The 24,039-nt window shown below is 41.0% G+C and overlaps 1 protein-coding gene across 1 annotated transcript in view; it reads left to right on the plus strand.

The window, feature by feature from the left end:
* The window catches only part of BUB1 (BUB1 mitotic checkpoint serine/threonine kinase), a 61,820-nt gene that overhangs the window by 17,037 nt on the left and 20,744 nt on the right, over window positions 1–24,039 (plus strand). The window contains exons 9-18 of the mRNA XM_040351096.1: window positions 3,562–3,704; window positions 5,495–5,841; window positions 6,100–6,152; window positions 6,246–6,371; window positions 11,032–11,148; window positions 12,572–12,671; window positions 15,814–15,886; window positions 18,584–18,764; window positions 23,513–23,609; window positions 23,701–23,948. Of these exons, the coding sequence (XP_040207030.1) occupies window positions 3,562–3,704; window positions 5,495–5,841; window positions 6,100–6,152; window positions 6,246–6,371; window positions 11,032–11,148; window positions 12,572–12,671; window positions 15,814–15,886; window positions 18,584–18,764; window positions 23,513–23,609; window positions 23,701–23,948 (1,485 nt within the window). The remainder of the gene's footprint in view (window positions 1–3,561; window positions 3,705–5,494; window positions 5,842–6,099; window positions 6,153–6,245; window positions 6,372–11,031; window positions 11,149–12,571; window positions 12,672–15,813; window positions 15,887–18,583; window positions 18,765–23,512; window positions 23,610–23,700; window positions 23,949–24,039) is intronic.

Here is a 24,039-nt window from a genome sequence, read left to right on the forward strand (position 1 = left end):
CCTGGAACTCACAATTCCGGGTTACCTGATCGCTGTGATAGCCTCTGATTGCCTATTGCAGTGATCAGTCACAGTGAAGCCCCCCCCCCCCTCTCTCTCTCTATCTCTGTCTCTCTCCCTCACAAAGTGTGTTAAATAAAATATGTAATTAAAAAAATATCCAGATCAAGGTTTGATCTAGGTCAGTGCCAGAAAAAAAGATAATCTGTTACATAATAGAGGTTAATGGTCACAAAGCAATTAATATACCAATCTAAATGCTGGTTCACGCATGTGCGAGTTGATACCGAATGCGATGCGTTAATCATAAACTAGATTTCGCATGTCATCCAAAAAGTAATTGTTTTCAATGATAGTCATTCACATCAATGCGTTGCGATTCATCTCTGAATGCAATGTGATGGGGAAAAAAAGGGTCTTGTGCGAGTTTAGAGCGTTGCGAATATAGTCTCCATAGACCTCAATGTAAATCTTTCTGGAATCACATTGTTTGGTTCACATATGTGCAAATTATTCACCTGCAGCTCCTCCTCTCCCCACAAAAGAAAACGGGGAAGAGCACAGGAAGTTCACAGCCATTTTTTTTTTTTTGCCTTTTCGATTGGCCTGAGCACAAATCGCATCTGTGCCTAATTTACATTATAAGCACATTAAATTCTCATGAATTTGCATTACAATTGCGCTGGTTATAACCAAACGCGCAAGGAAAAAATTTGCATCACAATTGCATCGCTCAAGTGTGAACCGACACTGAAATATATATATTTTTATTTTTATTTTGGGTTGTCTTTTGGTGGATGGTTTTAGTAGTAGCAAGATATATACAGCTACATGTATGTTTTTACTATTTTGCGCCAGTTTTACTTTGATAAAGTCAGGAGATATTCATTACCATTTACCATCAAAAGAAAGCACAAAATGTATCTGAAAAAGCAAGGTATAATCCACCTGAATACACAAAGTAGGTGTGATGATATGTATAGTTTTACAAACACATGTTTCAAAATTGTGCTTGGGCATTTAGATTTGTTTCCATTGGGTGCGAAGGGCTGAATGGGGTTGAAAAGGCAGAAGTTCTCTTTTTCTTAATGCGTTCTATGCATTAAGATGAAAAGCCTTCTCGTGCAGCAGCCCCCCTCATACTTACCCGAGCCCCCTCTCTATCCAGCGATTGTCACGACTGCCTCGGCCATCCTGGATTTCCCTCTTCATTGTCAGCGATGCCATTGGCTCCCTCTGCTGTCAATTAAAGGCAGTTTGCCAATGAGGAGAGAGGGGCGGGGCCGATCCACATCTCCATGTCTGAATGGAGCTGCAGCTCGACTCGGGTGCCTTGCTGTGGGGGGCCAGGAGAGCCGAAGAGGGACCCCCCCCCCCCCAAGAGATTCCCCTAATTTTCAGGGATTTCCTTCCACCTCCTGTTGTGCTTTGGGGACAAGAAGTGAAGGTAAATCTCCCCAATGGCACACATGACAAAAACCTTTGTCCGATATCTGCTCAACCAGGTCGTCGGCATTCCTAGGTTTGAAGAAATGTATTTTGCCTGATATAGAGAACTGTAGCACAGCTTCAGTTGGTAATGTTGAGCCTTTTTGAGTGTTGCTGTTTCAGGCCAGAGCCAGGCTCACCTCCACCTCCCTCACACACTTCTTTTCATGTCACCTGAAATGAAAAGATCTCTTTAACCATTTCACCCCCCTTAATAACTAGGCCTCCTTTTTTTTATTTATTTTTTATTTTTTTGAGATATGGCACTGCATTACTTTAACTGGCAATTGTGCGATCACGCAACGCTGTACCCCAAAAAGATTTCCCCCACAAATAGAGCTTTCTTTTGTTTAGTATTTGATCACCTTTGCTTTTTTTTTTTTTTTTTTTTTTTTTTTTTTTGCACTATAAACAAAAAAAGCCGACAATTTTGAAAAAAAAATTATAATTTTACTTTATGCTATAAAACCTATCCATGTATTCTGCTACATATTTTTGCAAAAAAAAAAAAAATCCCAATAATCGTAAAAAAAACCAATGCACAAAAGTTATAGCGTCTGCAAACTATTTGTTTACTAGTAATGGCGGGAATCAGCGACTTATAGTGCGACACTGATACTGTGGCCGACAAATCGGACACCTGACTCTTTTTAAGAACCAGTGACACTAATAGTGATCAGTGCTAAAAAAATATGCACTGTCACTGTACTAATGACACTGGCTGGGAAGGGATTAACATCAGGGGCGATCAAAGGGTTAACTGTGTGCTTAGCCAGTGCTTGTGTACTGTGGGGGAGGTGCTTTTACATTGTTGCCAAGAAAACAATCGATAACACAATACGCCATGAAGGACTGGAATCCTGCAGCGCCCGCAAGGGTCCTCCTGCTCAAAGCACATGTACAGGCCTGTCTGAAGTTTGCTAATGAACATCTTTTGGGTCTTAATCTGGCGGCCCTCCAGCTGTTGCAAAGTCCCATCATGCCTCTGCCTCTGAGTCATGCTTGTAACTGTCAGCCCTGCAATGCCTCATGGGACATGTAGTTTGGCAACAGCTGGTGGGCCACCTGAGACCCCTGAATCTAAATGATTCAGAAGAGAACTGGGTGAAGGTCTTGTGGTCAGATGAGACCAAAATCAAGCTCTTTGGCATCAACCCAACTCGCCATGTTTGGAGGAGGAGGAATTCTGCCTATGACCCCAAGAACACCATCCCCACCATAAAATATGGAAACATTTCTGATTTGGGGGTGTTTTTCTGTTAAGGGGACAGGACAACTTCACCACATCAAAGGGGCTATGGACGTTGCCATGTACCGTCAAATCTTGGGTGAGAACCTCCTTGCCTCAGCCAGGGTATTGAAAGTGGGTCATGGATGGGCATTCCACATAATGACCCAACACACAGCCAAGGCAACAAAGCAGTGGCTCAAGAAGAAGCACATTAAGGTCCTGGAGTGGCCTAGTCAGGCTCCACACCCTAATCCCATAGAAAATATGTGGAGGGAGCTGAAGGTTCAAGTTGCCAAACGTCAGCCTCAAAACCTTAATGACTTGGAGAGGATCTGCAAAGAGGGGGAGTGGGACAAAATCCCTCAAGTGTGCAAATCTGGATGCCAACTACATGAAATGTCTGCCCTCTGATTGCCAATAAGGGCTTTGCCGCCAAGTACTTCTTCTTTTTTTTTTTTTTTTTAAGACGGGGTCAAATACCTCTCATTAAATGCAAATCAATATATTACTTTTTTTGAAATTTTTTTTTTTTTTTTTTTTTTTTTTTTTTGCTGGATCGGTCTCTCACTGTTAAAAAAAAAAAATAAAAAAAAAAACCTAACCATTAAAATTATAGACTGATCATTTCTTTGTCAGTGGGCAAACGTACTAAATTAGCAGGGGATCAAATACTTTTTTTTCCCCTCGCTGTACATAGAGCGCCCTTCCAGCCTCTTCCACCAGCCATTATCTGCCTGCATTGCATAGAGAAGCACAGAGATCCTGAAATCACTGTTTAAAATAAGGTACATATAGAAAACTGAAAGGTATTAAAATAATAAATGTTGTGTTTCCATTAACAGAGGAAGATGAAAAAAAATACATTAAGGTCAAAGAGGAGGCTGTTCTCAGAGAAAATATGTTGAAACAGAAGATGGAGCAACTGAGTAGCCTGCTAAATGTCCAGAGGGCCACAAACAACCCTACCCCTGAGCCCAGTGCAGCAGTAAGTGCGATTCTTGATGGCCCTGCAATAACTGCCTGTTTTAATTTTTTATTTAGAGTTGGATTTTGTGTAACTAAACTTGCGTGGCTACGGTAATTGTTGTGTGTGTGTGTGTGTGTGTCTATAGATGGATAGATATATCAATATATCTATCGGGGCTCGACAAACCCCAGGCGCCAGGTCGTAATTGCGACTAGAATTGGCGACCTGGGGTGGCACAGCTGGGGTATTCTGTCGAGTCGGGCGCTGGCCGGTAATTGAGGCCACGGCTTTGCGGCCTTCTGCAACCCTATGCTTTCTGGAATCAGGCGCCCTCTTGTGGTGGCCGTTGGTATGACAAGACAACCAGCAATGCTAATGGAGATTCCATGCCTGTTTTCATTGCCCGCCCATCTCCTTCCCTTAGAACCCCCAAACATTTTATATATATATATATATATATATATATATATATATATATATATATATATATATATAAATATAAATATCTATCATACATACACACACACCATAGAGAATAAAATGACGGTCATTGCAATACTTTCTGTCGCAGCGGTCTTACAAGCGCACTTTTTTGGGAAAAAATAAGACAACAGTAAAGTTAGCCCAATTTTTAAATATATAATATATAAAAATTATGAAAGCTAATGTTACGCCAAGTAAATTGATATCCAACATGTCACGCTTCAAAATTGCGTCTGCTTGTGGAATGGCGACAAACATTTACCCTTTAATATCTCCATAGGCGACGTTTAAAAAATTCTACAGGTTGCATGTTTTGAGTTGGAGGAGGTCTAGGGCTAGAATTATTGCTCTCTACCAATCATGGCGATACCTCACATGTGTGGTTTGAACACCGCTTTCATATGCAGGCGCTACTCGCATATGCATTTGCGCGTGAACTCGGCGGGACGGGGTGCGTTTCTGGCTCCTAACTTTTTTAGCTGGCTCCTAGATTCCAAGCAAATTTGTCAAGCCCTGATATATAATGGCTCCACATGATACAAGCAGATCACTAAACACGTAATTGGAGAAGTATTTTTTTTTTTTTTTGCACTTCTAACCTCTGCTTCTAATTTCAGTGCCAATGTGATTAAAACTTTCAGATAATCTTCAAAACAGTTTCCACTCGGTATGAAATCCCTTTTACTTGAGATTGCAGTGCCATCTGTGTGTTACTGCGACAGGGAGTTACAACTGTCTGCCACCTTATGGTTAAAAGTGGTATTACGCCATTATTTTAACCACTTTAATACGGGGAACTTTCACCCCCTTCGTGCCCAGGCCAATTTGCAGCTGTCGCACTTTTAAATTACATTTGTGTTTTTTTTTGTTTTTTTTTTCCTCCTGGGGAAAAAAAACGAAATTGTTCTAAAATGGGGTTTTCTCAGTTTTCTGTTATAAAATTTTGCACATAATCTTTCTTCATAATTTTTTTTTATTTTTTAAGGCTTTTATCCGATTAATCAAAACTGTGTGTGTGTGTGTGTATATGTATATATATGTATGTGTGTATATATATATATAATATGTGTGTGTGTGTGTGTGTGTGTATATGTATGTATGTATGTATGTACACGTCATATATCCAGGACCCCTGCATTCTTTATATGTACTGTTCTAATGTTGTTTTGTCTTGCTTATCTTGTAACTGATAAACTTCAATTAAAATATTTTGAAAAAAGCTTTGGCTTGACATGCACTTTAGCATTGTTGCTTTTGCTTTTATATGTTTTAATGCCTAGCAACCTTTTTTTTTTTTTTTTTTTTTTTTATATATGACTCAACAGATGCCGATGGTGACAAACTACAGCATGTTGACACCTGTAGGGACGTCTATGGTCCAGAATGAAAATCAGCCGCACATGGCAGGATCATTTACTCGCTTTCCCTTTACTATGACTCCTGTGGCACATCCATCAGTTTCACCAGAAATGTCCACATCACAGTACAACCCCTCTACATCTGGTCATCTGTTATCTCGGCCTGAAGTCCCAATGCTAGATGTCCAAACTAGCAGAAGAGCTGAGCAGGAGGTGAATCATTCTCAGCACACAGCCCCTGTAACATCTGATGGCAAACAATCATCTGTTTTGGAAGGATCGGCAACATTACTTTCTGACACCCAAAAAACAATGTAAGTTTAATGATGACTTAGACTTGAAGGGGTTGATTTACTAAAACCGGAGTGCAAAATCTGGTGCATCTGTAGCCAGTCAGCTTCCAACTTTATCTTGTTCATTTGAGCTTTAACAAAAAGAAACATGGAAACTGATTGTTCTCTGTTCAGACCTGCACCAGATTTTGCACTGTCCAGTTTTAGTTAATCAACCCAAAGTGTTTTTTTTTTTTTTTACCGTCTTTCAAACTTATGCAATGTGTGTCGTTACCATAGGATTCAAAACAACAGTGCCACTGTGGAGAAGGTACAACCTGCGATTAGGGAAGGTAAAATATGGTAGATCTTGTCTAGCTATTCCTTATATGTTGTTATCCTTGTGAATTAGTAATTATGTTCTATGTTCTCTCTACTTAATGCAGTAGCCAACTCGTCGGGTTGTTTAGCAAATACTTCTCATGTCACCCCCAACACATCGCTAGGATATGTGCAAGCAACTCCGTCTAGAGTCCTTCCCTCGCCCACAGTGAACACAAAGGAAGCCCTGGGTAAGATTTGCTTATTGATGACCCCCACAGATTGCTAACATGTACAGGCTTAACTTGAAGTGTCTATAGCCAAAGCATTCTTGTTTTTTGATGGAGTAGGAAATGGTTAGACCCTCTGCCAGGGGTTTTTGTTTGCTTCTATTCTGGGAAGATTAACTCATCCTTTCTGTAATGGAGGCCATTGTCCTGGGGAGAGAAGGTGATTGAACATCTAAAAGTGTTGTGTTGTGTTGTAGGAATAGAAGGGGAAGGGAAATTTTACAGGACACCTATTCTTTCAGGAGAAATGGGGGAACTTGGTGTTAACCCAAAAACACCTGAAATACCTGGCTGATCCTGCCAGTTTCTGCTCTCCCCCTGTACACTGACCATGATTTATCAGGGCTGCTGAGCCCTGACACCGTGGTCCGCTCTGAAGTAAGCTATTATACAGCATATTTGTATAAATGACATGAAAATTTAAACAACAACAAAAATAGTGATCAGATAAATATATAAAATTAAGACTCTGATAATAACACAAAGAGAAATCCATAAAGTGCATCAGTGAAAAAAAGTCCAAAGGTGCTCCAAATAATGAAGTGACTATTCGTGATAAACATCAGAAACGGTAATCAACAGGAAGGTTCCTCCACCACTAACTACAGATGGCCCCTCACCTCAGCCATTCGACCATGGCTAGGTCACAAAGCTTTTGAAAAACCTCCAAGGTAAGTACAGGACACTTCCAAGTTTAAAAGGTGTACAGCAGGCAGCAGGCAGCAGACGGCTCAGCACTCCCAAAGACCACGGAGAAATTATATAAAACAAAAAGGGGACAAACTAGTGCTCTCTGTCTTAAAACTGGATTTAATGAATGAAAAAATCAAAATAAACTCACATTAAACAACACTCAGAGCCGAGTGTAGAGCGTGGCAGCACAGCACGGAGCTCCAGGGCTTCCGGATCTAACACAGCTCACACGTCAGCGTTGGGTCGGCGAGCGCGGGTGACGTCACGAAGCTCCTCCCCCTCGTACGCGTTACGTTCCTATGGGCGGAACTTCCTCAGCGTGGGGTAGAGAGGCTAACGTGAACGTCCCGCGGCGTCATATATAGTGTATGGTTGCCATCGCAACACACCAATTCCTGCTAACCTGCGCCATCTAGTGGCCAATTAATAAAAAGGCAACTAATATGCGGTAGCATAATGCACAGGAAAAAACTGTCCACCTAATTAAAGAAGGACCAGCAGGTTTCAAAAACATGGATAAAATAATTTAGAAAAATTATTTTAAACGTGACGTCAACCACGATCGCCTCACCATTACAATAAAAGGATACCACTAAAATTAGCAGATACATCCAGTATAATTTACAACATATTAAAAACATTTTTTATAGAACCATAAGAGATAAATTCAATTTTAATCCCTTTTTATACAGAACAGGTCTGCAATAGGTATATATAATTACAATAATGTGTACAGAATCTAGTCATATGAAAATGTAAAAGATAAAGGTATATGTTGTTACATATTATTAAGATTAATAAAAAAGGATAAAAATACTAAAAAATTACTAAAAATTACAAAATTCCCCAAATACTGAATAATAAAAATTACTGAATAATAAAAATTAACGGTTAGAGATAAAACAATTAAGGTCGAACTCAACATTGAGGCCTAATGGAGCCGAAACCTTGGTTTCATAAATCCAAAAAGATTCACGACGGCTAAGCTGTCGTATGTAATGTCCTCCTCTCCAATGTTTGGTGACCTTTTCAATTCATTTATTACCATTGATCACTATTGGGATTTCTATTTGAATTTATCCTTCAGTGCTGGCTTGCAATTTTTAGGTTTATTTAGTTTAATTTTTCCAGCGCGGAATTTCTTCATTATTTTTGGTATAAATGACATGCACTGGGAGCTTAGTGTTCTATATCAGAGGGAACTATAGAAGAGAAAATGTTACCTTAAACACTTTAACTTCTTCACAACTGAGCTATAGTCAAAACGATGGCTACAGCGCGGTAACACATTGCCAGGAGTGCGTCTATTGAAGTGCTCCCGTCATAGCGCTTCCCTGCATGCACCCTATGGCGCACTCTGTGATCTGTGTCCAAATCTGTGTAAACAGGATTTTCTAGTTATCGGCAGTCCTCTACTCACACTAAGGAGAGGAGCGTGAGGAGAGCTGGTAACCAGCCAGTGTGAAAGGGGACATCTACACTAATAATCGGGGCACTGATCATCAGTGTCCTGGTTGTTGGTGCAACCTATGAGCGCTCATCAGTGCAGCCCTATCGGCGCACATCAGTGAAGGAAAAAAAATTACTTGTTTACAAAATGTTATTAAGGGGGTTAAACTGTCCTGTAGGCAAGTGGTTAAAGTTCTAACGGCTCAAGTTTTTTTTTTTTTTACCTTCATACAGTCTATGCATGAATGTAAAAAATGTCTGTGTAGCAGCCCCTCCTGAGCACCATCGCAATCTGGTAATGTGCATGAGAGCCTTGTCTCAGGAGAGAGCCTGCTTGGTTGCAAGCTGCTTACTCCGGGGGCACTTGGCAGGAGGAAGGGGCCAGAAGCGTTCCCGGGGACCCGATAAGAGGAGGATCGGGGCTGCTCTGTGCAAAACCGCTGCACAGGTAAATATAAGGCTGGCCATACATTATACAATTTTCTTGTACAATTTTTCCTTTAGATTTACCAACGCCATATAATGAGGTCAAACCTAAACACTTTCAATTTGTATGCAATCGGGCAGGCGCTTGCACTACTTAGCTGAAGGTAAATCTAAAGGAAATTGAATACGAAAATTGTATACGAAAATTGTATAATATATGGCCAGCTTAACATGTTTGTTTAAAAAATAAAAATACATTTAATATCACTTTTAGGCCTCATTCACACGACGGACCGTTCAGGTCCGCCTGTCAGTTTTGACGACGGACCGTTCAGGTCCGCCTGTCAGTTTTGACGGCGGACCGTTCAGGTCCGCCTGTCAGTTTTGACGGCGGACCGTTCAGGTCCGCCTGTCAGTTTTGACGGCGGACCTGATCGGCCGCTCCATGCATCCCTATGGAGCGTCAGATGTCAGCGTAGACATGTCCGCTGACATCCGACCCTATCCGATCCGCTAAAAACAGACGTATGGGGGGGCACGTCCCCATCCGTCCATTCGGATCGGGTAAGATCTGATGAAAACGGACATGCTGTCCGTTTTCATCAGATCGCTCCATAGGAGACAGCGGTGCCCGACAAGCCCCTCCCCGCTCAGTGAGCAGAGAGGAGCTTGTCATCCGTCGGCTCAGCGGAGATCTGCGGACTGATATCCCACTGAGCAGGCGGACTCCGTAGGAACGGAGTCCGCCTGTGTGAATGGGGCCTAATACGTACAATATCTTGGAAGGAAAAGCAAAGCGTGGACTTGACGGAAACTTAAATATTAGGGTACGAAAAAAGGTTCAGGAGGGCTGTTTTTTCAGTATGAAGCTAAGAACACAGGAGCATGACCTCCAACCAGCAGGGGGCAAATTCTAGGTCTATGAGAGTTGTATTCTGCTGAATAAGTAGTGTAAGCTTGGACCAGACCTCCAACAGCTTTAGCAAGTTAACAATAAGTGAATATAAACTGGTCTCTGCAGACCAAAATGTTTAAAGGGGTTGTAAAGGTACATTTTTTTTTTTTTTTTTTTCCTAAATAGCTTCCTTTACCTTAGTGCAGTCCTCCTTCACTTACCTAATCCCTCAATTCTGCTTTTAAATGTCCTTATTTCTTCTGAGAAATCCTCACTTCCTGTTCTTCTGTCTGTAACTCCACACTGTAATACGAGGCTTTCTCCCTGTTGTAGAGTGTCGTGCTCGCCCCCTCCCTTGGACTACAGGAGAGTCAGGACGCTCTCTACTTTGCAGATAGAGAAAAGAACTGTGTGTTAGTGGGCGTCCTGACTCTTCTGTAGTCCAAGGGAGGGGGCGAACACGACACTCCACACCAGGGAGAAAGCCTCGCATTACTGTGTGGAGTTACAGACCGAAGAATAGGAAGTGAGGATTTCTCAGAAGAAATAAGGACATTTAAATGCAAAATTGAAGGATGAGGTAAGTGATGGAGGACTGCACTAAGGTAAAGGAAGCTATTTAAGAAAAAAAATTGTAGCTTTACAACCCCTTTAACAAGTGTTAAAAAATAAATGGCAGATTCTTTGAACCACTTGGTCTTGTGCCATTACTTTTCCGTTTTTGACAGCTCGTTATTTTCCACAATTTTGGAGAGATTTCCACATTCTGTTGTATGACCGGAAATGATACAGATAATCTTCCCTACTGGATACAGGAAAACTGACCAAAAATACTGCTCAAATCTCCATTGCTTGTTTAGTGTTCAAGATTTCTATGACATGCTGTTGGAAATTTCTGGCTGTATAATTGTGCACTGTAATAGGCAAATTTATCTGTTTTCCTAGATCACATGAAAAATAATCAATAAACACGTACCTAATTGATTTGCAGTGGGAACGTAGATAATGTTATAGCTCATACTTTTGGTGGTTGACCTTTCTGTATACAGCACTGTACTGAAAGCTTTTACATTTCTCCTGTACCCAATAATAAAAAGTTTTGAAAATAATTTATGCCTTGAGGTTATAAGTTCCACGATTGTTATATTTTCTTTACAGGTTTTTTAATGGATTTCTTCCAGACATCTACTTTACCGGATGATGTGGAAGATGAAAACCTCTTTGAAACAACCGTTTCCAAAAAAACTGATCTTGAGACCCTTTGCCGAAATGACAGTAAGTTTCTTTTGATCGCAAAGATCGGCTTGTTGGCCACTGACCTATTGTGTTCTAGCTTCCTGTTCAGAGTACTGTAATTGTTTAAAGAAAATTATATAATGCAGATGGTTGTTGGCTTATGATTTGGTAAACCACGCTCACTTACACTAAAATAAAATAACAAACTCTTAAAAGTCCAGCGAACTATTGTGGTATTAAGTGTTCTTTCCAAATATTTGTGTCCACCAACACCAAGGAAATTTCACACCAACAGGGCCTTTAGTGTCTCCTCTTAACCAACATACAAACACGCAGCTCACTCGCCAGAATCATAGCATTGGGTTAGCATTAGCATCCCAGGGTACACCATCCGTAGTGGTGCTCCTGCACCTTTTGAAATTCTTATAACAGACCATGTTCAGAAGGGGGATAAAGGAGAAGCCTCCTCATAGTGCAGTATATCCAGGTTTAATTAAATTACACTTGCAATGTGTAGAATAAATCGCAGCATTCAGAACATTTCAGGAGGATGAGGTGGCATGTCATGTTAGTCCCACCCTATGCATGTTTCGTCAGGAACATCTGACGTCATTAGTGGTTGCCTACAACCACATCACCCTGAACGCGCCTGATTTTGTCTCAGAGGCTAAGCAGGGTCGGGCCTAGTTAGTACTCGGATGGAAAACAGCCTGAGAATAACAGATGCTGTAGGATCCGGACCCCTGATGACGTGAGACGTTCCTGACAAAGCGTGTATAGGGTGGGACGAACATAACACGCCACTTCCTCCCTATTTGGAGTGCAAACCGGTGTTCATAGAATGTTCTGAATGCTGTGATTTTATTCTACTCATTGTAAGTGTGATTTTAGTAAACCTGTATATACTGCACTATGAGAGGCTACTCTTTTAACCCCCCCCCCCCAAGTAAAATCTTGGTTTGAGAGCGTTTTGCAAGACAAGCAAAATGTTTTATAAAATTTTGCATTGATGTACAAACGATGTCTTGATTATAAGAGTAGCGTCATGTCACAACGGAGTATGAAAAAGAGAGGAGCCTCCAAGTGTCGCAATATGTTTACATTTAATGAAGGTACAACATATTGCTACACTTAGAGGTGCCTCTCTTCTCTTTTTATGCCCTGTAAAAAAAAAATGCTTTGATATACAAGTGCTTTGGATTCCAAGGATGTTTCTGGAACTAATTATGTTCGCAAACCAAGGTTTTACTGTATATACATCGATACTTTGTTTATTACGTGTCATGGGTCCAGGGACTGTTTCCTTTGAATAAATAGAAGATTTAAAAAAAAAATTGGCACCAGGTAGGACTGTGTGATGAAGTTTGCTAACAATACGTACAATGTATGTGTGTGTTTTTTGTTTTTACTGTGAAAGATGAGTTGCACCTTTAAGAGTAATGATTTTTTTTTCCTTTTGTAGATAATTCAGATGCGGATGGCCTTCTAGGACTACATAATCTTCCTCCAGCATTGCCATCTGTTTTCTGCATCTTTGAAGATGATCAAGCTAAACCGAATGAGTAAGTTGTAGTATTTTTGTAAAGTTTTTCTGAAAGACCGTTTTTTTTATAGATCGGGACTAATTTTGTTTTATCAAAAATATAGGCGACTATACTAATCGGTACTGTAGCCAAATGGCTGCATCCATTGAGCGAATTAAAATTTTCAAACGTTCTTGTTCAACATAAGCTGATTGCTAAAATGGCCATAGATGGATCTAAAGTTGTCTGGTCCCTCCTGAACTGTCTGAATCTTGATCCACTTATGACCAGCTTAAAGGGGTTGTAAAGGTACAATTTATTTTTTATTTTTTCCCTTAATGGCTTCCTTTACCTTAGGGCAGTCCTCCTTCACTCATCCTTCGATTTTGCTTTTAAATCCTTATTTCGTCTGAGAAATCCTCACTTTCTGTTCTTCTGTCTGTAACTCCACACAGTAATGCAAGACTTTCTCCCTGGTGTGGAGTGTTGTGCTCGCTCCCTCTCTTGGACTACAGGAGAGTTGGGACCCCCACTAACACAAAGCACGACACTCCACACCAGGGAAGAAAGCCTTGCATTACTGTGTGGAGTTAGACAGAAGAACAGGATGTGAGGATTTCTCAGAAGAAATAAGGATTTAAAAGCAAAATCGAAGGATGAGTGAAGGAGGACTGCACTAAGATAAAGGAAGCTATTTAGGAAAAAAATTGTACCTTTACAACCCCTTTTAAGCATGTTGTTTAATTCTAGCATGTGCTGGCTGCTGTAAATGAAAGTAAGGTTTGTTGTGTTCTAAAAAAAAAAAAGTGTGTCGAAAAAAAATTTTTTTGGGAGTTTGATAATTTATACATATGGGCAGACATTTTTGCTTACAAATACCTGCTCTGGTGCACAGTATTTCACTGCTGGTTCTCAAACTGCGGATCTGATTAAAAGGAATGTAATTTCTGCACAATATAGTCCCTACAACTGTTAATGTGGTAGTAAACCCCACTTGGTCAATTTTTTACCTACAGGTAAGCCTATAATAAGGTTTGCCTGTAGCTAAAATTAATATTTCCTAAACGTGCGCTGTGTAGGAGATTTTCACGCTGGATGCAGCCAGATACGTCATCGGCGCATGCGCTCTGAAGGTCTGGCATTTTGTGCTGGAACCAAGGGCTCCCCGTACATGTGCGGAAGTGACGTCATCAGGGCCAATCACAACCCTGAGCGCACTAACCCAGAAAGCTGGGGAAAGATGTCGGTCCCCTCAGTGGTAACACAGCGCTGGAGGGCTTCATTGCAAGGTGAGTGTGATGCATAACTAGCATATTAAGCCATTGCCTTGCAAGATAGGGTGCAAAATTGTTGTTCCATTAATTAGCTACTGTACAACTTTATATAACACAAAATGATGCATGTGAAAGTTTAAAAATTCTTCATACACAGCAATAATTAACATGCAAGATAAGTCTATATACAATGTACTTGCGCTTTAAAGTGAATCTGATTATACCGAAATGTGGGAGCTGCCTGCACGTGTATTTTTTTTATTCTGGCCTCCAAAAAAAAATAAGCACATTGCATATTTACATATGCTTTAAAGGGCTTGTAAAGGTAAATGTTTTTTCACCTTAATGCATTAAGGTGAAAAAACATCCGAGTATTGGCGCCCCCCCGATTACTTACCTGACCCCTCGAAAGTCCCACGCCGTGAATGAGCAGGCTTCTCGGCCGTCTTCCCGGCTCATTCATGGGTTGATTGAAAGCAGCGCTCCTGTCGATCACATCCAATGACGCAACCCCGGGGGCGGGGCCGAGTTATACAGTGAGCAGCTATGGCCGCCGGCTGTATCACGGGAACGCGCCGCAAGCACTCGACACCATGCTCTCTCGCTCGAATAAAGGTGTTGAGTCCTTGCGGGGGGAGCCGAGACAGCCGCCGAGGGACCCCAGAAGACCAGGTTGGGTGCCACGAGCTGCACAGTGGAGGTAAGTATAACATGTTTGTTTTAAAAAAAAAAATTCCTTTAGTGATCCTTTAACCACTTAACCCCCGGACCTTATTGCTGGTCAAAGACCAGGCCACTTTTTGCGATTTGGCACTGCATTGCTTTAACTGAAAATTGCGCAGTCGTGCGCATGGCTCCCAAACAAAATTGGTGTCCTTTTTTCCCCCACAAATAGAGCTTTCTTTTGGTGGTATTTGATCACCTCTGCGGTTTTTAGTTTTTGCGCTATAAACAAAAATAGGGTGACAATTTTAAAAAATAAATATTTTTTGCTATAATATCCCCCAAAAATATATAAAAAAGTTAAACCGGCGTGTGTCTGCCGCTGTATAATCCATTCTGTTGGGCCGTCCATTGTAAGAAAGCCCCGCCTCCTCCTCGTCTGATAGGTGGAACACTGATAGTTTCCCAGCATCGTATCAGTGTTCCTCTATCAGTGTTCCACCTATCAGACGAGGAGGAGGCGGGGCTTTCTTACAATGGACGGCCAAACAGACTGGATTGTACAGCGGCAGACGCACGCTGTTTTACTAATGAAAAGTACGGCTGCACATGGATTACACAGCGGGAAACGCACGCTGTTTTACTGCTGACTCGAGTATAAGCGGAGGGGGTCGTTTTTCAGCCTAAAAAATGTGCTGAAAAAAATCTGCTTATACTCGAGTATATACAGTAAATGAGAGAAGTTCTTTGTTATGGCTTACGTACACTTTAATAAGTTATTGACTTGCAATAAGCATGCATGATGGGAATTGACTCTTCAGAGATCACACAATGTATGCTTGTAGGTTAATACTCGCTAAAGCCGACCATAGACAGTTTGAACCATGTATGGGCATCCAGCGGCTATAGTTGCTAGCAATAATCACTGTGTGTTCTCCCCCTGCCAAGAGGACACGATAGCTCCACGGAGGGATTAGCCCTGACTGTGTTGGGGGGGGGGGGGGGGGGAGAATCGATCGATCTATTTATTTATTTATTTATTTATTTATTTTTCTTCCTGCAACCACGGATTAAAGTAAAGAAAATCAAACCGCCTCTGGTCGGCTTTAGCTGTCGAACCGCCTCTGGTCATTTTTTTTGTTCATGTACAGCTTGTTTAGTTGTATGCTGATTTTATTTAATTTTTTTCATCTTGCCCCAATCCACCCTCCCTCCTCCTCCCTTTTTTTTTTTCTTTTTTTCAGGCCTTCTAAAGTCAAACCAACAGAGGTGAAGACTTTTGGAGAGCGTCCTGCACTCAGACCTGCTATTAAAAGTGTAAGTTCCAATTTGCGGTACAATTATTTTGCTAATAATTTTTGTGATGGTATACTTCTGTATCGTCAATGACATTTCAGTTATTTGAGTATATGCAAAGCCGCCAGAGTATACAGCTGGACTGCTGCTGTTTTTTGCCTTTAGGAGTAACGGGCCCTGTTACTGCTCACTAATGTGACTCATCTAATGAGATGCAGACAGAGTAGAGTTTGTTATAGCAATGCATTTGATTTGCTTGTATCCTGGTAATCCATAGTTTTGATTCAAGGCTGCTATTCTCTGAAATGGTCTTTATTTAAAGGGGTTGTAAAGGTTCGTTTTTATTTTCTAAATATGTTACTTTAAGCTAGTGCATTGTTGGTTCACTTATCTTTTCCTTCCATTTCCCTTCTAAATGTTTTTTTCTTTGTCTGAATTTCTCACTTCCTGTTCCTCCTCAGTAAGGTGTTCAGTGAGCTGTTCTAAATGACTTTCCACCGCTCAGATGATGGTGGAAAGCTTACTGAGGAGAAACCGGAAGCGAGAAATTCAAACAAAGAAAAAAAAAAGACATTTAGAAGGGAAATCGAAGAAAAAGGTAAGAGAACCAACAATGCACTAGCTTAAAGGAACCAATTTAGAAAATAAAGGGCGAACCTTTACAACCCATTTAAAGGAAGTGTCGGTAACAAAGGAAAAAAAAAAGCCTGCCTGTAGGACCGACGGAAACAAGAATTACTTTTTGTCTTGTGAAGTCCCATTATTTCTATTATAATGTCTCTGTAGAAAGTGGTGCCTGACTCCTGTTTCTAAGCCTTAATCACAGGGCCACCTGTAATAACCTGAAGCCTGGAATATGTTTCTATATTGTAATTTTATCTTCAAAATTCCCCAAACTCACACCAAAATCGAATTTCTTCATCAATTTAGGCCAATATGTATTCTGCTACATATTTAAAAAAAAAACACCAATAGGCGTATAAGGATTGGTTTGCGCAAAGGTTATAGTGTCTACAAACAATATGATTTATGGACTTTTTTTTGTTTTTACTAGTAATGGCGACAATTACGATTTTTTTTTTAGCGGGACTGCGACATTGCAGTGGACAAATCGGACACCTAACTGACACTTTTTGGGGACCATTGATCAGTGCTAAAAAAAATGCACTGTTAAGCCTCGTACACACGATCAGTCCATCCGATGAGAACGGTCTGAAGGACCATTGTCATCGGTTAACCGATAAAACTGACTGATGGTCCGTCGCGCCCACACACCATCGGTTAAATAACCGATCGTGTCAGAACGCGGTGACGTAAAACACAACTACGTGCTGAAAAAACGAAGTTCAATGCTTCCAAGCATGCGTCGACTTGATTCTGAGCATGCGTGGATTTTTAACCGATGGTTGTGCCTACTAACAATCGTTTTTTTTCCCATCGGTTAGGCATCCATAGGTTAAATTTAAAACAAGTTGGCTTTTTTTTTAACCGATGGTTAAATAACCTATGGGGCCCACACACGATCGGTTTTGACCGATGAAAACGGTCCATCAGACCGTTGTCCTCTGGTTAACCAATCGTGTGTATCGATCTGCCTTATTTACATATATCCCTCGGGATGATCACTGGGTTTCTGGTGGACATCGGGTCCGCCGGACTTGCTGATTGGCTCTCGCCAACTCTCTCACAACCCTTGGCTCTCGCACAACCCTAGAGCAGAAGAAAACAAAATTACGTACATGATTTGCGCTTAAGGGCCGCCCTGCCTCAGTATATATGTGTAGGGCAGTCCTTTAAACCAGTGGTCATCAACCCTGTCCTCAGGGCCCACTAACAGGCCAGGTTTTATGTATTACCTTGGGGAGATGCAGACTAGAATACTGCAATTACTGAGCAGCAAATGATATCACCTGTGATGTATTTCAGTTATCTTGCAAACCTGGTCTGTCAGTGGGCCTTAAGGACAGGGTTGATGACCACTGCTTTAAACGGTCAAGTGTTTGCCCGTCCTGGAGTTGGGATTTTATATGACACTGAAAAATATACTTATTTTTCAAAGATAGTTCACATTCACTACTTATTGGCCCAGTAATCTATTTTTCATGAAATCTTCTTACTGTGTTTTTTCTGTCCCCTAACCTTAACCATAACCCTAACCCCCTCTGCAAGCTCCTGAACCTCACCTTTTCCTCCCCTCATTTCTGCTTGTTTGAAACCAACCGTACATATTGGTTGCAGTCATGTGCACTGCTCTATACACAGTAGCATCCCAATTGTCCATGGTCCATAATCGGGTGTGAGAGGGGATGACTACTATGCTCTTGGTGGGACCATGAAGACCAAACATGGCCAACCCTTTAACAACAAATTGGATCTTATCTACCTTTTCAAAGAGGTTCCCCAAGGAATTCCCTTTTATTTACTGGGATTTCCTCTCCCTTCCTGTGTCGGCTCTGGGCCAGGAAGTGAAGGTAAATCTCCCCGAAACGGACAAGGGGTTATAACACTCTGAAAAGTTTTTTTTCCTGAGTTTTTAGTGCCACTTTAACATTCACAACATAAGTGACTGGAACGCATTTGCTAGTTTAACGGGAATAGCAGCAGGTATTACTAAGCAGAGTAATGGCCGGAATATCTGTTTTGCAGAACAATTATTAGGAGGGCCAGTTGTCTGTTGTAAAATTTTAACTTATTGTTTTTCTAACCACATTTTTATAGGAAGAGGCGAAGGCTGCTGAATCTCTGGTAGATGACTGCACCGTGTGGGCTGTTCGATGTAACAAAACGCTGGCCCCCTGTCCCAATACTACAGGAGACTTCGCACTATCTGCTCGATTTGCATCTACACCCTCTAGCAGCAAGCAGCCTGAGCAAAACTGGAAGATCCTGGAGGATAAAGGTAGAGAATAAACTCCATGTTTTACACGTTCATGTTTAATAGGACTTGGAGTGCATTTGTACTAACTACCTTTTTTTCCGGCATATAAGACGACCTTTGGCAGCTAAAATAATTCCTCAAAAGTTGGGGGTCATCTTATACGCTGGGTACCTGTGTGTCAGAAGGTGGCCATCCATTATTCAAAAGCCGCGCCTCCTCCTCAGACTGTTCCGTGATAGGCGGAACACTAATTTTCCCAGCAGAGTCTCTGTTCAGTGTTCCGCCTATCACGGATGCCTTCTCATACTCGGACAAGAAGATATCCGTGATAGGCGGAACACTGAACAGAGGCTCTGCTGGGAAAATTTGTGTTCCGCCTATCACGGAACAGCCTGAGGAGGAGGCACGTCTTTTGTATAATTGATGGCCGCCGTCTGTACGCTGCAAACAGGAGAAGGTAGGGAATGGAATTTCACAGCGAGGCATGTAGTAGTAATGGCACAGCGAGGCATGTAGTAGTAATGGCACAGCGAGGCATGTAGTAGTAATGGCACAGCGAGGCATGTAGTAATAATGGCACAGCGAGGGGTCGTCTTATACGGTGAGTATATCCCAAAACCAACATTGTAGCTGGAAAATTAGGGGGTCGTCTTATACGCCCAGTCGTCTTATACGCCGGCAAATACGGTAGCTTAGTTAGTTTAAACTAGGGCTTTCTGTAGCTCTTCATTTCAGATCTACTTGCAGTCACGGTTATGGCGACAAGTTATAGGAGTTTCAATACGAATTACAGCAAAGGACAGATGAGATTTCGTATACAGTAAAACCTTGGTTTGAGAGTAACTTGGTTTCAAAGCGTTTTGCAAGACAAGCAAAATGTTTTAATAAATTTTGTCTTGATAGGAGTAGCGTCATGTCACAACTGAGTATAAAAGGGAAGAGAGGAGCCTCTAAGTGTACCAATATGGTTACATTTAATAAGGGAACAACATTTGGCAACTTATTGCTACACTTAGAGGTGCCTCTCTTCTCTTTTATACTCTGTAAAAAAAAAAAAAAAATGCTTTGATATACAAGTGCTTTGGATTACAAGCTTCTGGAATGAATTATGCTTGCAGACCAAGGTTTTACTGTATATGGGCTGTCTGTATCATTTGTACATTTTGTAATTTTGTATTCAAAGGTGTGAACTTGAACTGAACCATTGGACAAGCTAAAAAAATAAGTTCTATTGCAGCTGAGATGTAATTTTAAAGTGCAAGTTCACCTTTGGCACAAAATCTAATTCCTATATAAATCGTACCAAAACTGATAACAATCTTAACCTCCTCGCGTCCGCGCCATAGCCAAATGACGGCTAGCTGAATTACTGGGAGGCCGTCAATAGACATCCTCACATGCTCCAGTGGCCTGCGCGCCCCATGCAGGGCATGCGCGGTTTGCTCTGTGATCAGATAGCCTATCGGTCCTGACCCTTTACCGTGTGATCAGCTGTCATTGGATGACAGCTGAACATGTGATGTAAACACAGCCGGTAATTGGCTATTTTTTTCTCCTCACACTGATAGCGTGAGGAGGAAAAAAGCCGATCACCAGCAGAAGACAGCGGGACATCGGTCCCGGTCAGGGAGAGCTGCGGACAGCTCATCTGTGCCGCCTATCGGTGCCAACTATCGGTGCCCACAATGTAAAATCTAAAAATCACTAATCGTTGCCTCAAACAGTGCTGCCCATCATTGTCACCCATCGGTGCCATCTATCTGTGCCCATCAGTAACATCTATCGGTGCCGCCTTACCTGTGCCCATCAGTGCAGCCTATCGGTGCCGCCTCATCAGCGCATATCAATGAAGGAGAAAAATGACCAGTTTACAAAATCTTTTAATAAAATATAAAACTTTTGACATGTGTTGGTAAAACTGCACATATCAAAACTAATTTGTGCATCCAGGTGTATTATACCTTCTTCTTTTTTTTTTTTTTTTTTTTTTCTTTTTAGGACAAATTGGGCTTTCATTTGATAGTAAATGGTTATCGCTTAGGATAGCTTGTAGAGCTGCACAAACCTGGCCAAAATGAGAACCGCAATATTTTTTTGCTTAAAATAAAGATTGCGATTCTCACAGCATAAAATCTTTCACATTATACTATAAACTTTGGGCAACTTTTACTGATTTTAGTGTTTTTCTTTCTTTCTTTCTTTCTTTTTTTTTTTTTTTTTTTTTCATTAAAGTAATTTTTCCCCAAAAAAATGCATTTGAAAGACCGTTGTGCAAATACAGTGTGACATAAAATATTGCACCATTTTATACTCTAGGATATATATATATATTAGGGCTGTGCAAATTAACTTTTAATTAATCGATTAATCTTTAATGTTTTTTGATCGATCAAAATATTTTTGATCGATTAAAATTCTTTTGATTGGTACTCACCTCTCCGACAGCTTCTGGGCCTTCAGGGAGTTCCCATCGGAGATCCAGTAACGTCACGGACACCGGCGGGGCTTGCCGTGTCCATCTGAAGGGCTCCTTTGCTGTGCCTTCATATCTGCATGCCGGCAGGACCTTACTATCTGCCATACGCAAGGGCTGTTACACTTCCCTCTATCAACCTGGGATTCTACAACCATCCACTGGGAGTTGTGATAGTTCCCTTCAAGGGACATCTACATGCCAACGGACTGATGTTGACCTTTCCTCCATCTGGATTGAGCAGTGGTATCGTTGTACACATTTTGATACCAGTATCATACTTGGCTGAATGTTTTTATGACTGCTTTTGGTACCGTTTGGTATTACTCGCACCATTTTTACAGTTTATGTAGCTACATCGATTTTATCTCCAGTGCAATATTTATTTGGTTACCCACTTGAAGACTATAAAAGTTTTAATGCTATTCCCATCGAGCGCTGCCTTTGTGTGTTTTGTGTATCCTGCTATCCATCTTTCCAGTGGTTGGTAGCTGCACTGGGAATCAGCCTGCAAGGAGATCAGCTAAAAGTAGTTGGATCTGTATGTGCGTTATAATTAATCGAATTTAGTCGATGAATCGATTAAAAAAAAAAAAGATTGATCGAACAGAATCATTTTGATCAGTAACAGCATATATATATATATATATATATATATATATATATATATATATATATATATATATATATATATATATATATATATATATATATATATATATATATATATATATATATATATATATATATATATATATATATATATATATATATATATATATATATATATATATATATATATATAAATTTTTAGTATTTAAGTGGTTAAACTTTCCACATTAGGCCCCTCTTACACATACGACTTGTCCCACGATTTGTGATGGCAAAGTAGCATGACAAGTGGTTTCCCATGATTTCCAATGACAACCATTCATATTAGTACGACTTCAAGTCGTTCCGACTTTTCAAAGTAGTCCCTGCACTACTTTGGTCTGATTTTGATGCCACTTACACAGGCATTCCCAAAATCGTGGCCACAAAATCACGGTTAAATCGCACGATTTTGAAAAGGGCTTTACACAACGAAGTCTATTACTTTGATCTAGAGCAGGCATGTCCAAAGTCCGGCCCGGGGGCCAATTGCGGCCCGCGTTCCGGTTTAATGCGGCCCCACTGGTAATTTGGATATATATCTCTTTTGAAGCCCCCAACAAATCCCTGAGCATCGTGCATTCAGAGAGTGCATTCAGGCAATGGTGAGGCTGCATTCATGGCACTTGTAAGGCTGTATTCATGGAAATGGTGAGGCTGCAGATGGGCACTGATCAGGCTGCATTGATCTGCACTGACCCTTATTTTGCTTCACAATTCTTTATTTAAAATTAAATTTTTTTCCCTGAAACTTCTCTCTTAAAGTTAAGGTGCGTGCTATACACCAATAAATACGGTATATCCAAATAACACGCCCAAGCTCATCCTTAGACTCTTGACCAAACACAGCCACAAAGGCATGAGAATTCTTGTTGGGCAGTGTATTAGTTAATTTGCATTTAATTTTAATGGTTCAAAAAATGTCAAGCAAAATGGTCGGCCCTCAAGCATGTTCACTTCATCAAATCGGGCCCTCTTTGAAAAAAGTTTGGACACCCCTGATCTAGAGGATAAATTGTTACAATGTTTAGACTTGGTTCCACTGCTAAAGAATGTTGTAATACTTGGCAGACTGTCCGTTTTTTTTTTTTTTTTTGTTTTTTTTTTACGCTTTCGACTACGGCAGAGCTACCACAGCGATCAGGTGACCCGGAATAGGAAGATCCAGGTCCCAATCTCTAGTACGGGATCCCGGGCTCTGTGCTGGGTGATGCACAAAAGGAGGGGGAAGGAATATAGTAAGGGAGGGGGAGAATCTTTAACCCCTTTGACTTGCTTCTACTCCCCTTCCCTGAGCCCCTCACCAATCTCCATTGTTCTAACCCTTCAAGCTCCATGTTGAACCCTCCAAGCACAGTTTTAGATGTGTCCATTTTAATAAATCATAATGTGTGGGCTGGCATTTGGCTGCCAAGTCTGAGCATTGCATCATGAGGCGAGGTCACATATTCCCCCATAACCAGAAGCTCTGGGCTCTTTGTGGCGGCTCTAATGTAGTACCAGTGCTGCTGAATGGACAATGTAAGTTTCTACAGGTAAAACTTGGATCAACCATTAAAAATGTAGCAGTTTACATAAAAGCACATTGGGCTCTTGCAATTGTTTTTTGGTTTTGTTATTGCTATAAATGTTTCTCCCTTGACAGAAAATGCAATAGAAGCGGGTACGGACAGCAGCAGTAATGTGGGTTTAGATTCTTCTGATGATAAAATTGTCCAGCCATCAAAAATAAGGAAGCTCAGGTACGGCACACTTCAATTGTACTTTTTTTTTATGTTTTACTCTTGTGTCATGTGGGTAATATCAATGTATGCTGTTCTCCTGTTTTTATAGCCCCATTCAAGAACACAGCCCAGAACATTCCAAAATAGCCCCTTCACCTTCTTCATGCAGCATTTTTCCTACAAAGAGTTCAGAGATTGTTGAGGATGTCGAATTAGAGAATGCTGAACATCTCCTGGCAGCCTGCAAACTGTCAGAGACCTTACAGGGCACCACATTGGATATTGAAGATCCCTGGGGTGTAAAAACACAGCCGTTTACACTAGAGGAGGAGAATCCGCCAGAAGTTCACGCACCAGGTAAGTGTTTTTTCTATCCTTGGCATGTTTGGTTTTCCCAAAAGGGGTAAAAAGACGTTTTATTCTGTTCAAGTCTATGCTAGAAAAGTGA

The sequence above is a fragment of the Rana temporaria genome, chromosome 4 (assembly GCF_905171775.1).
Source record: "Rana temporaria chromosome 4, aRanTem1.1, whole genome shotgun sequence".
In the NCBI taxonomy this organism is placed as follows: Eukaryota; Metazoa; Chordata; class Amphibia; order Anura; family Ranidae; genus Rana; species Rana temporaria.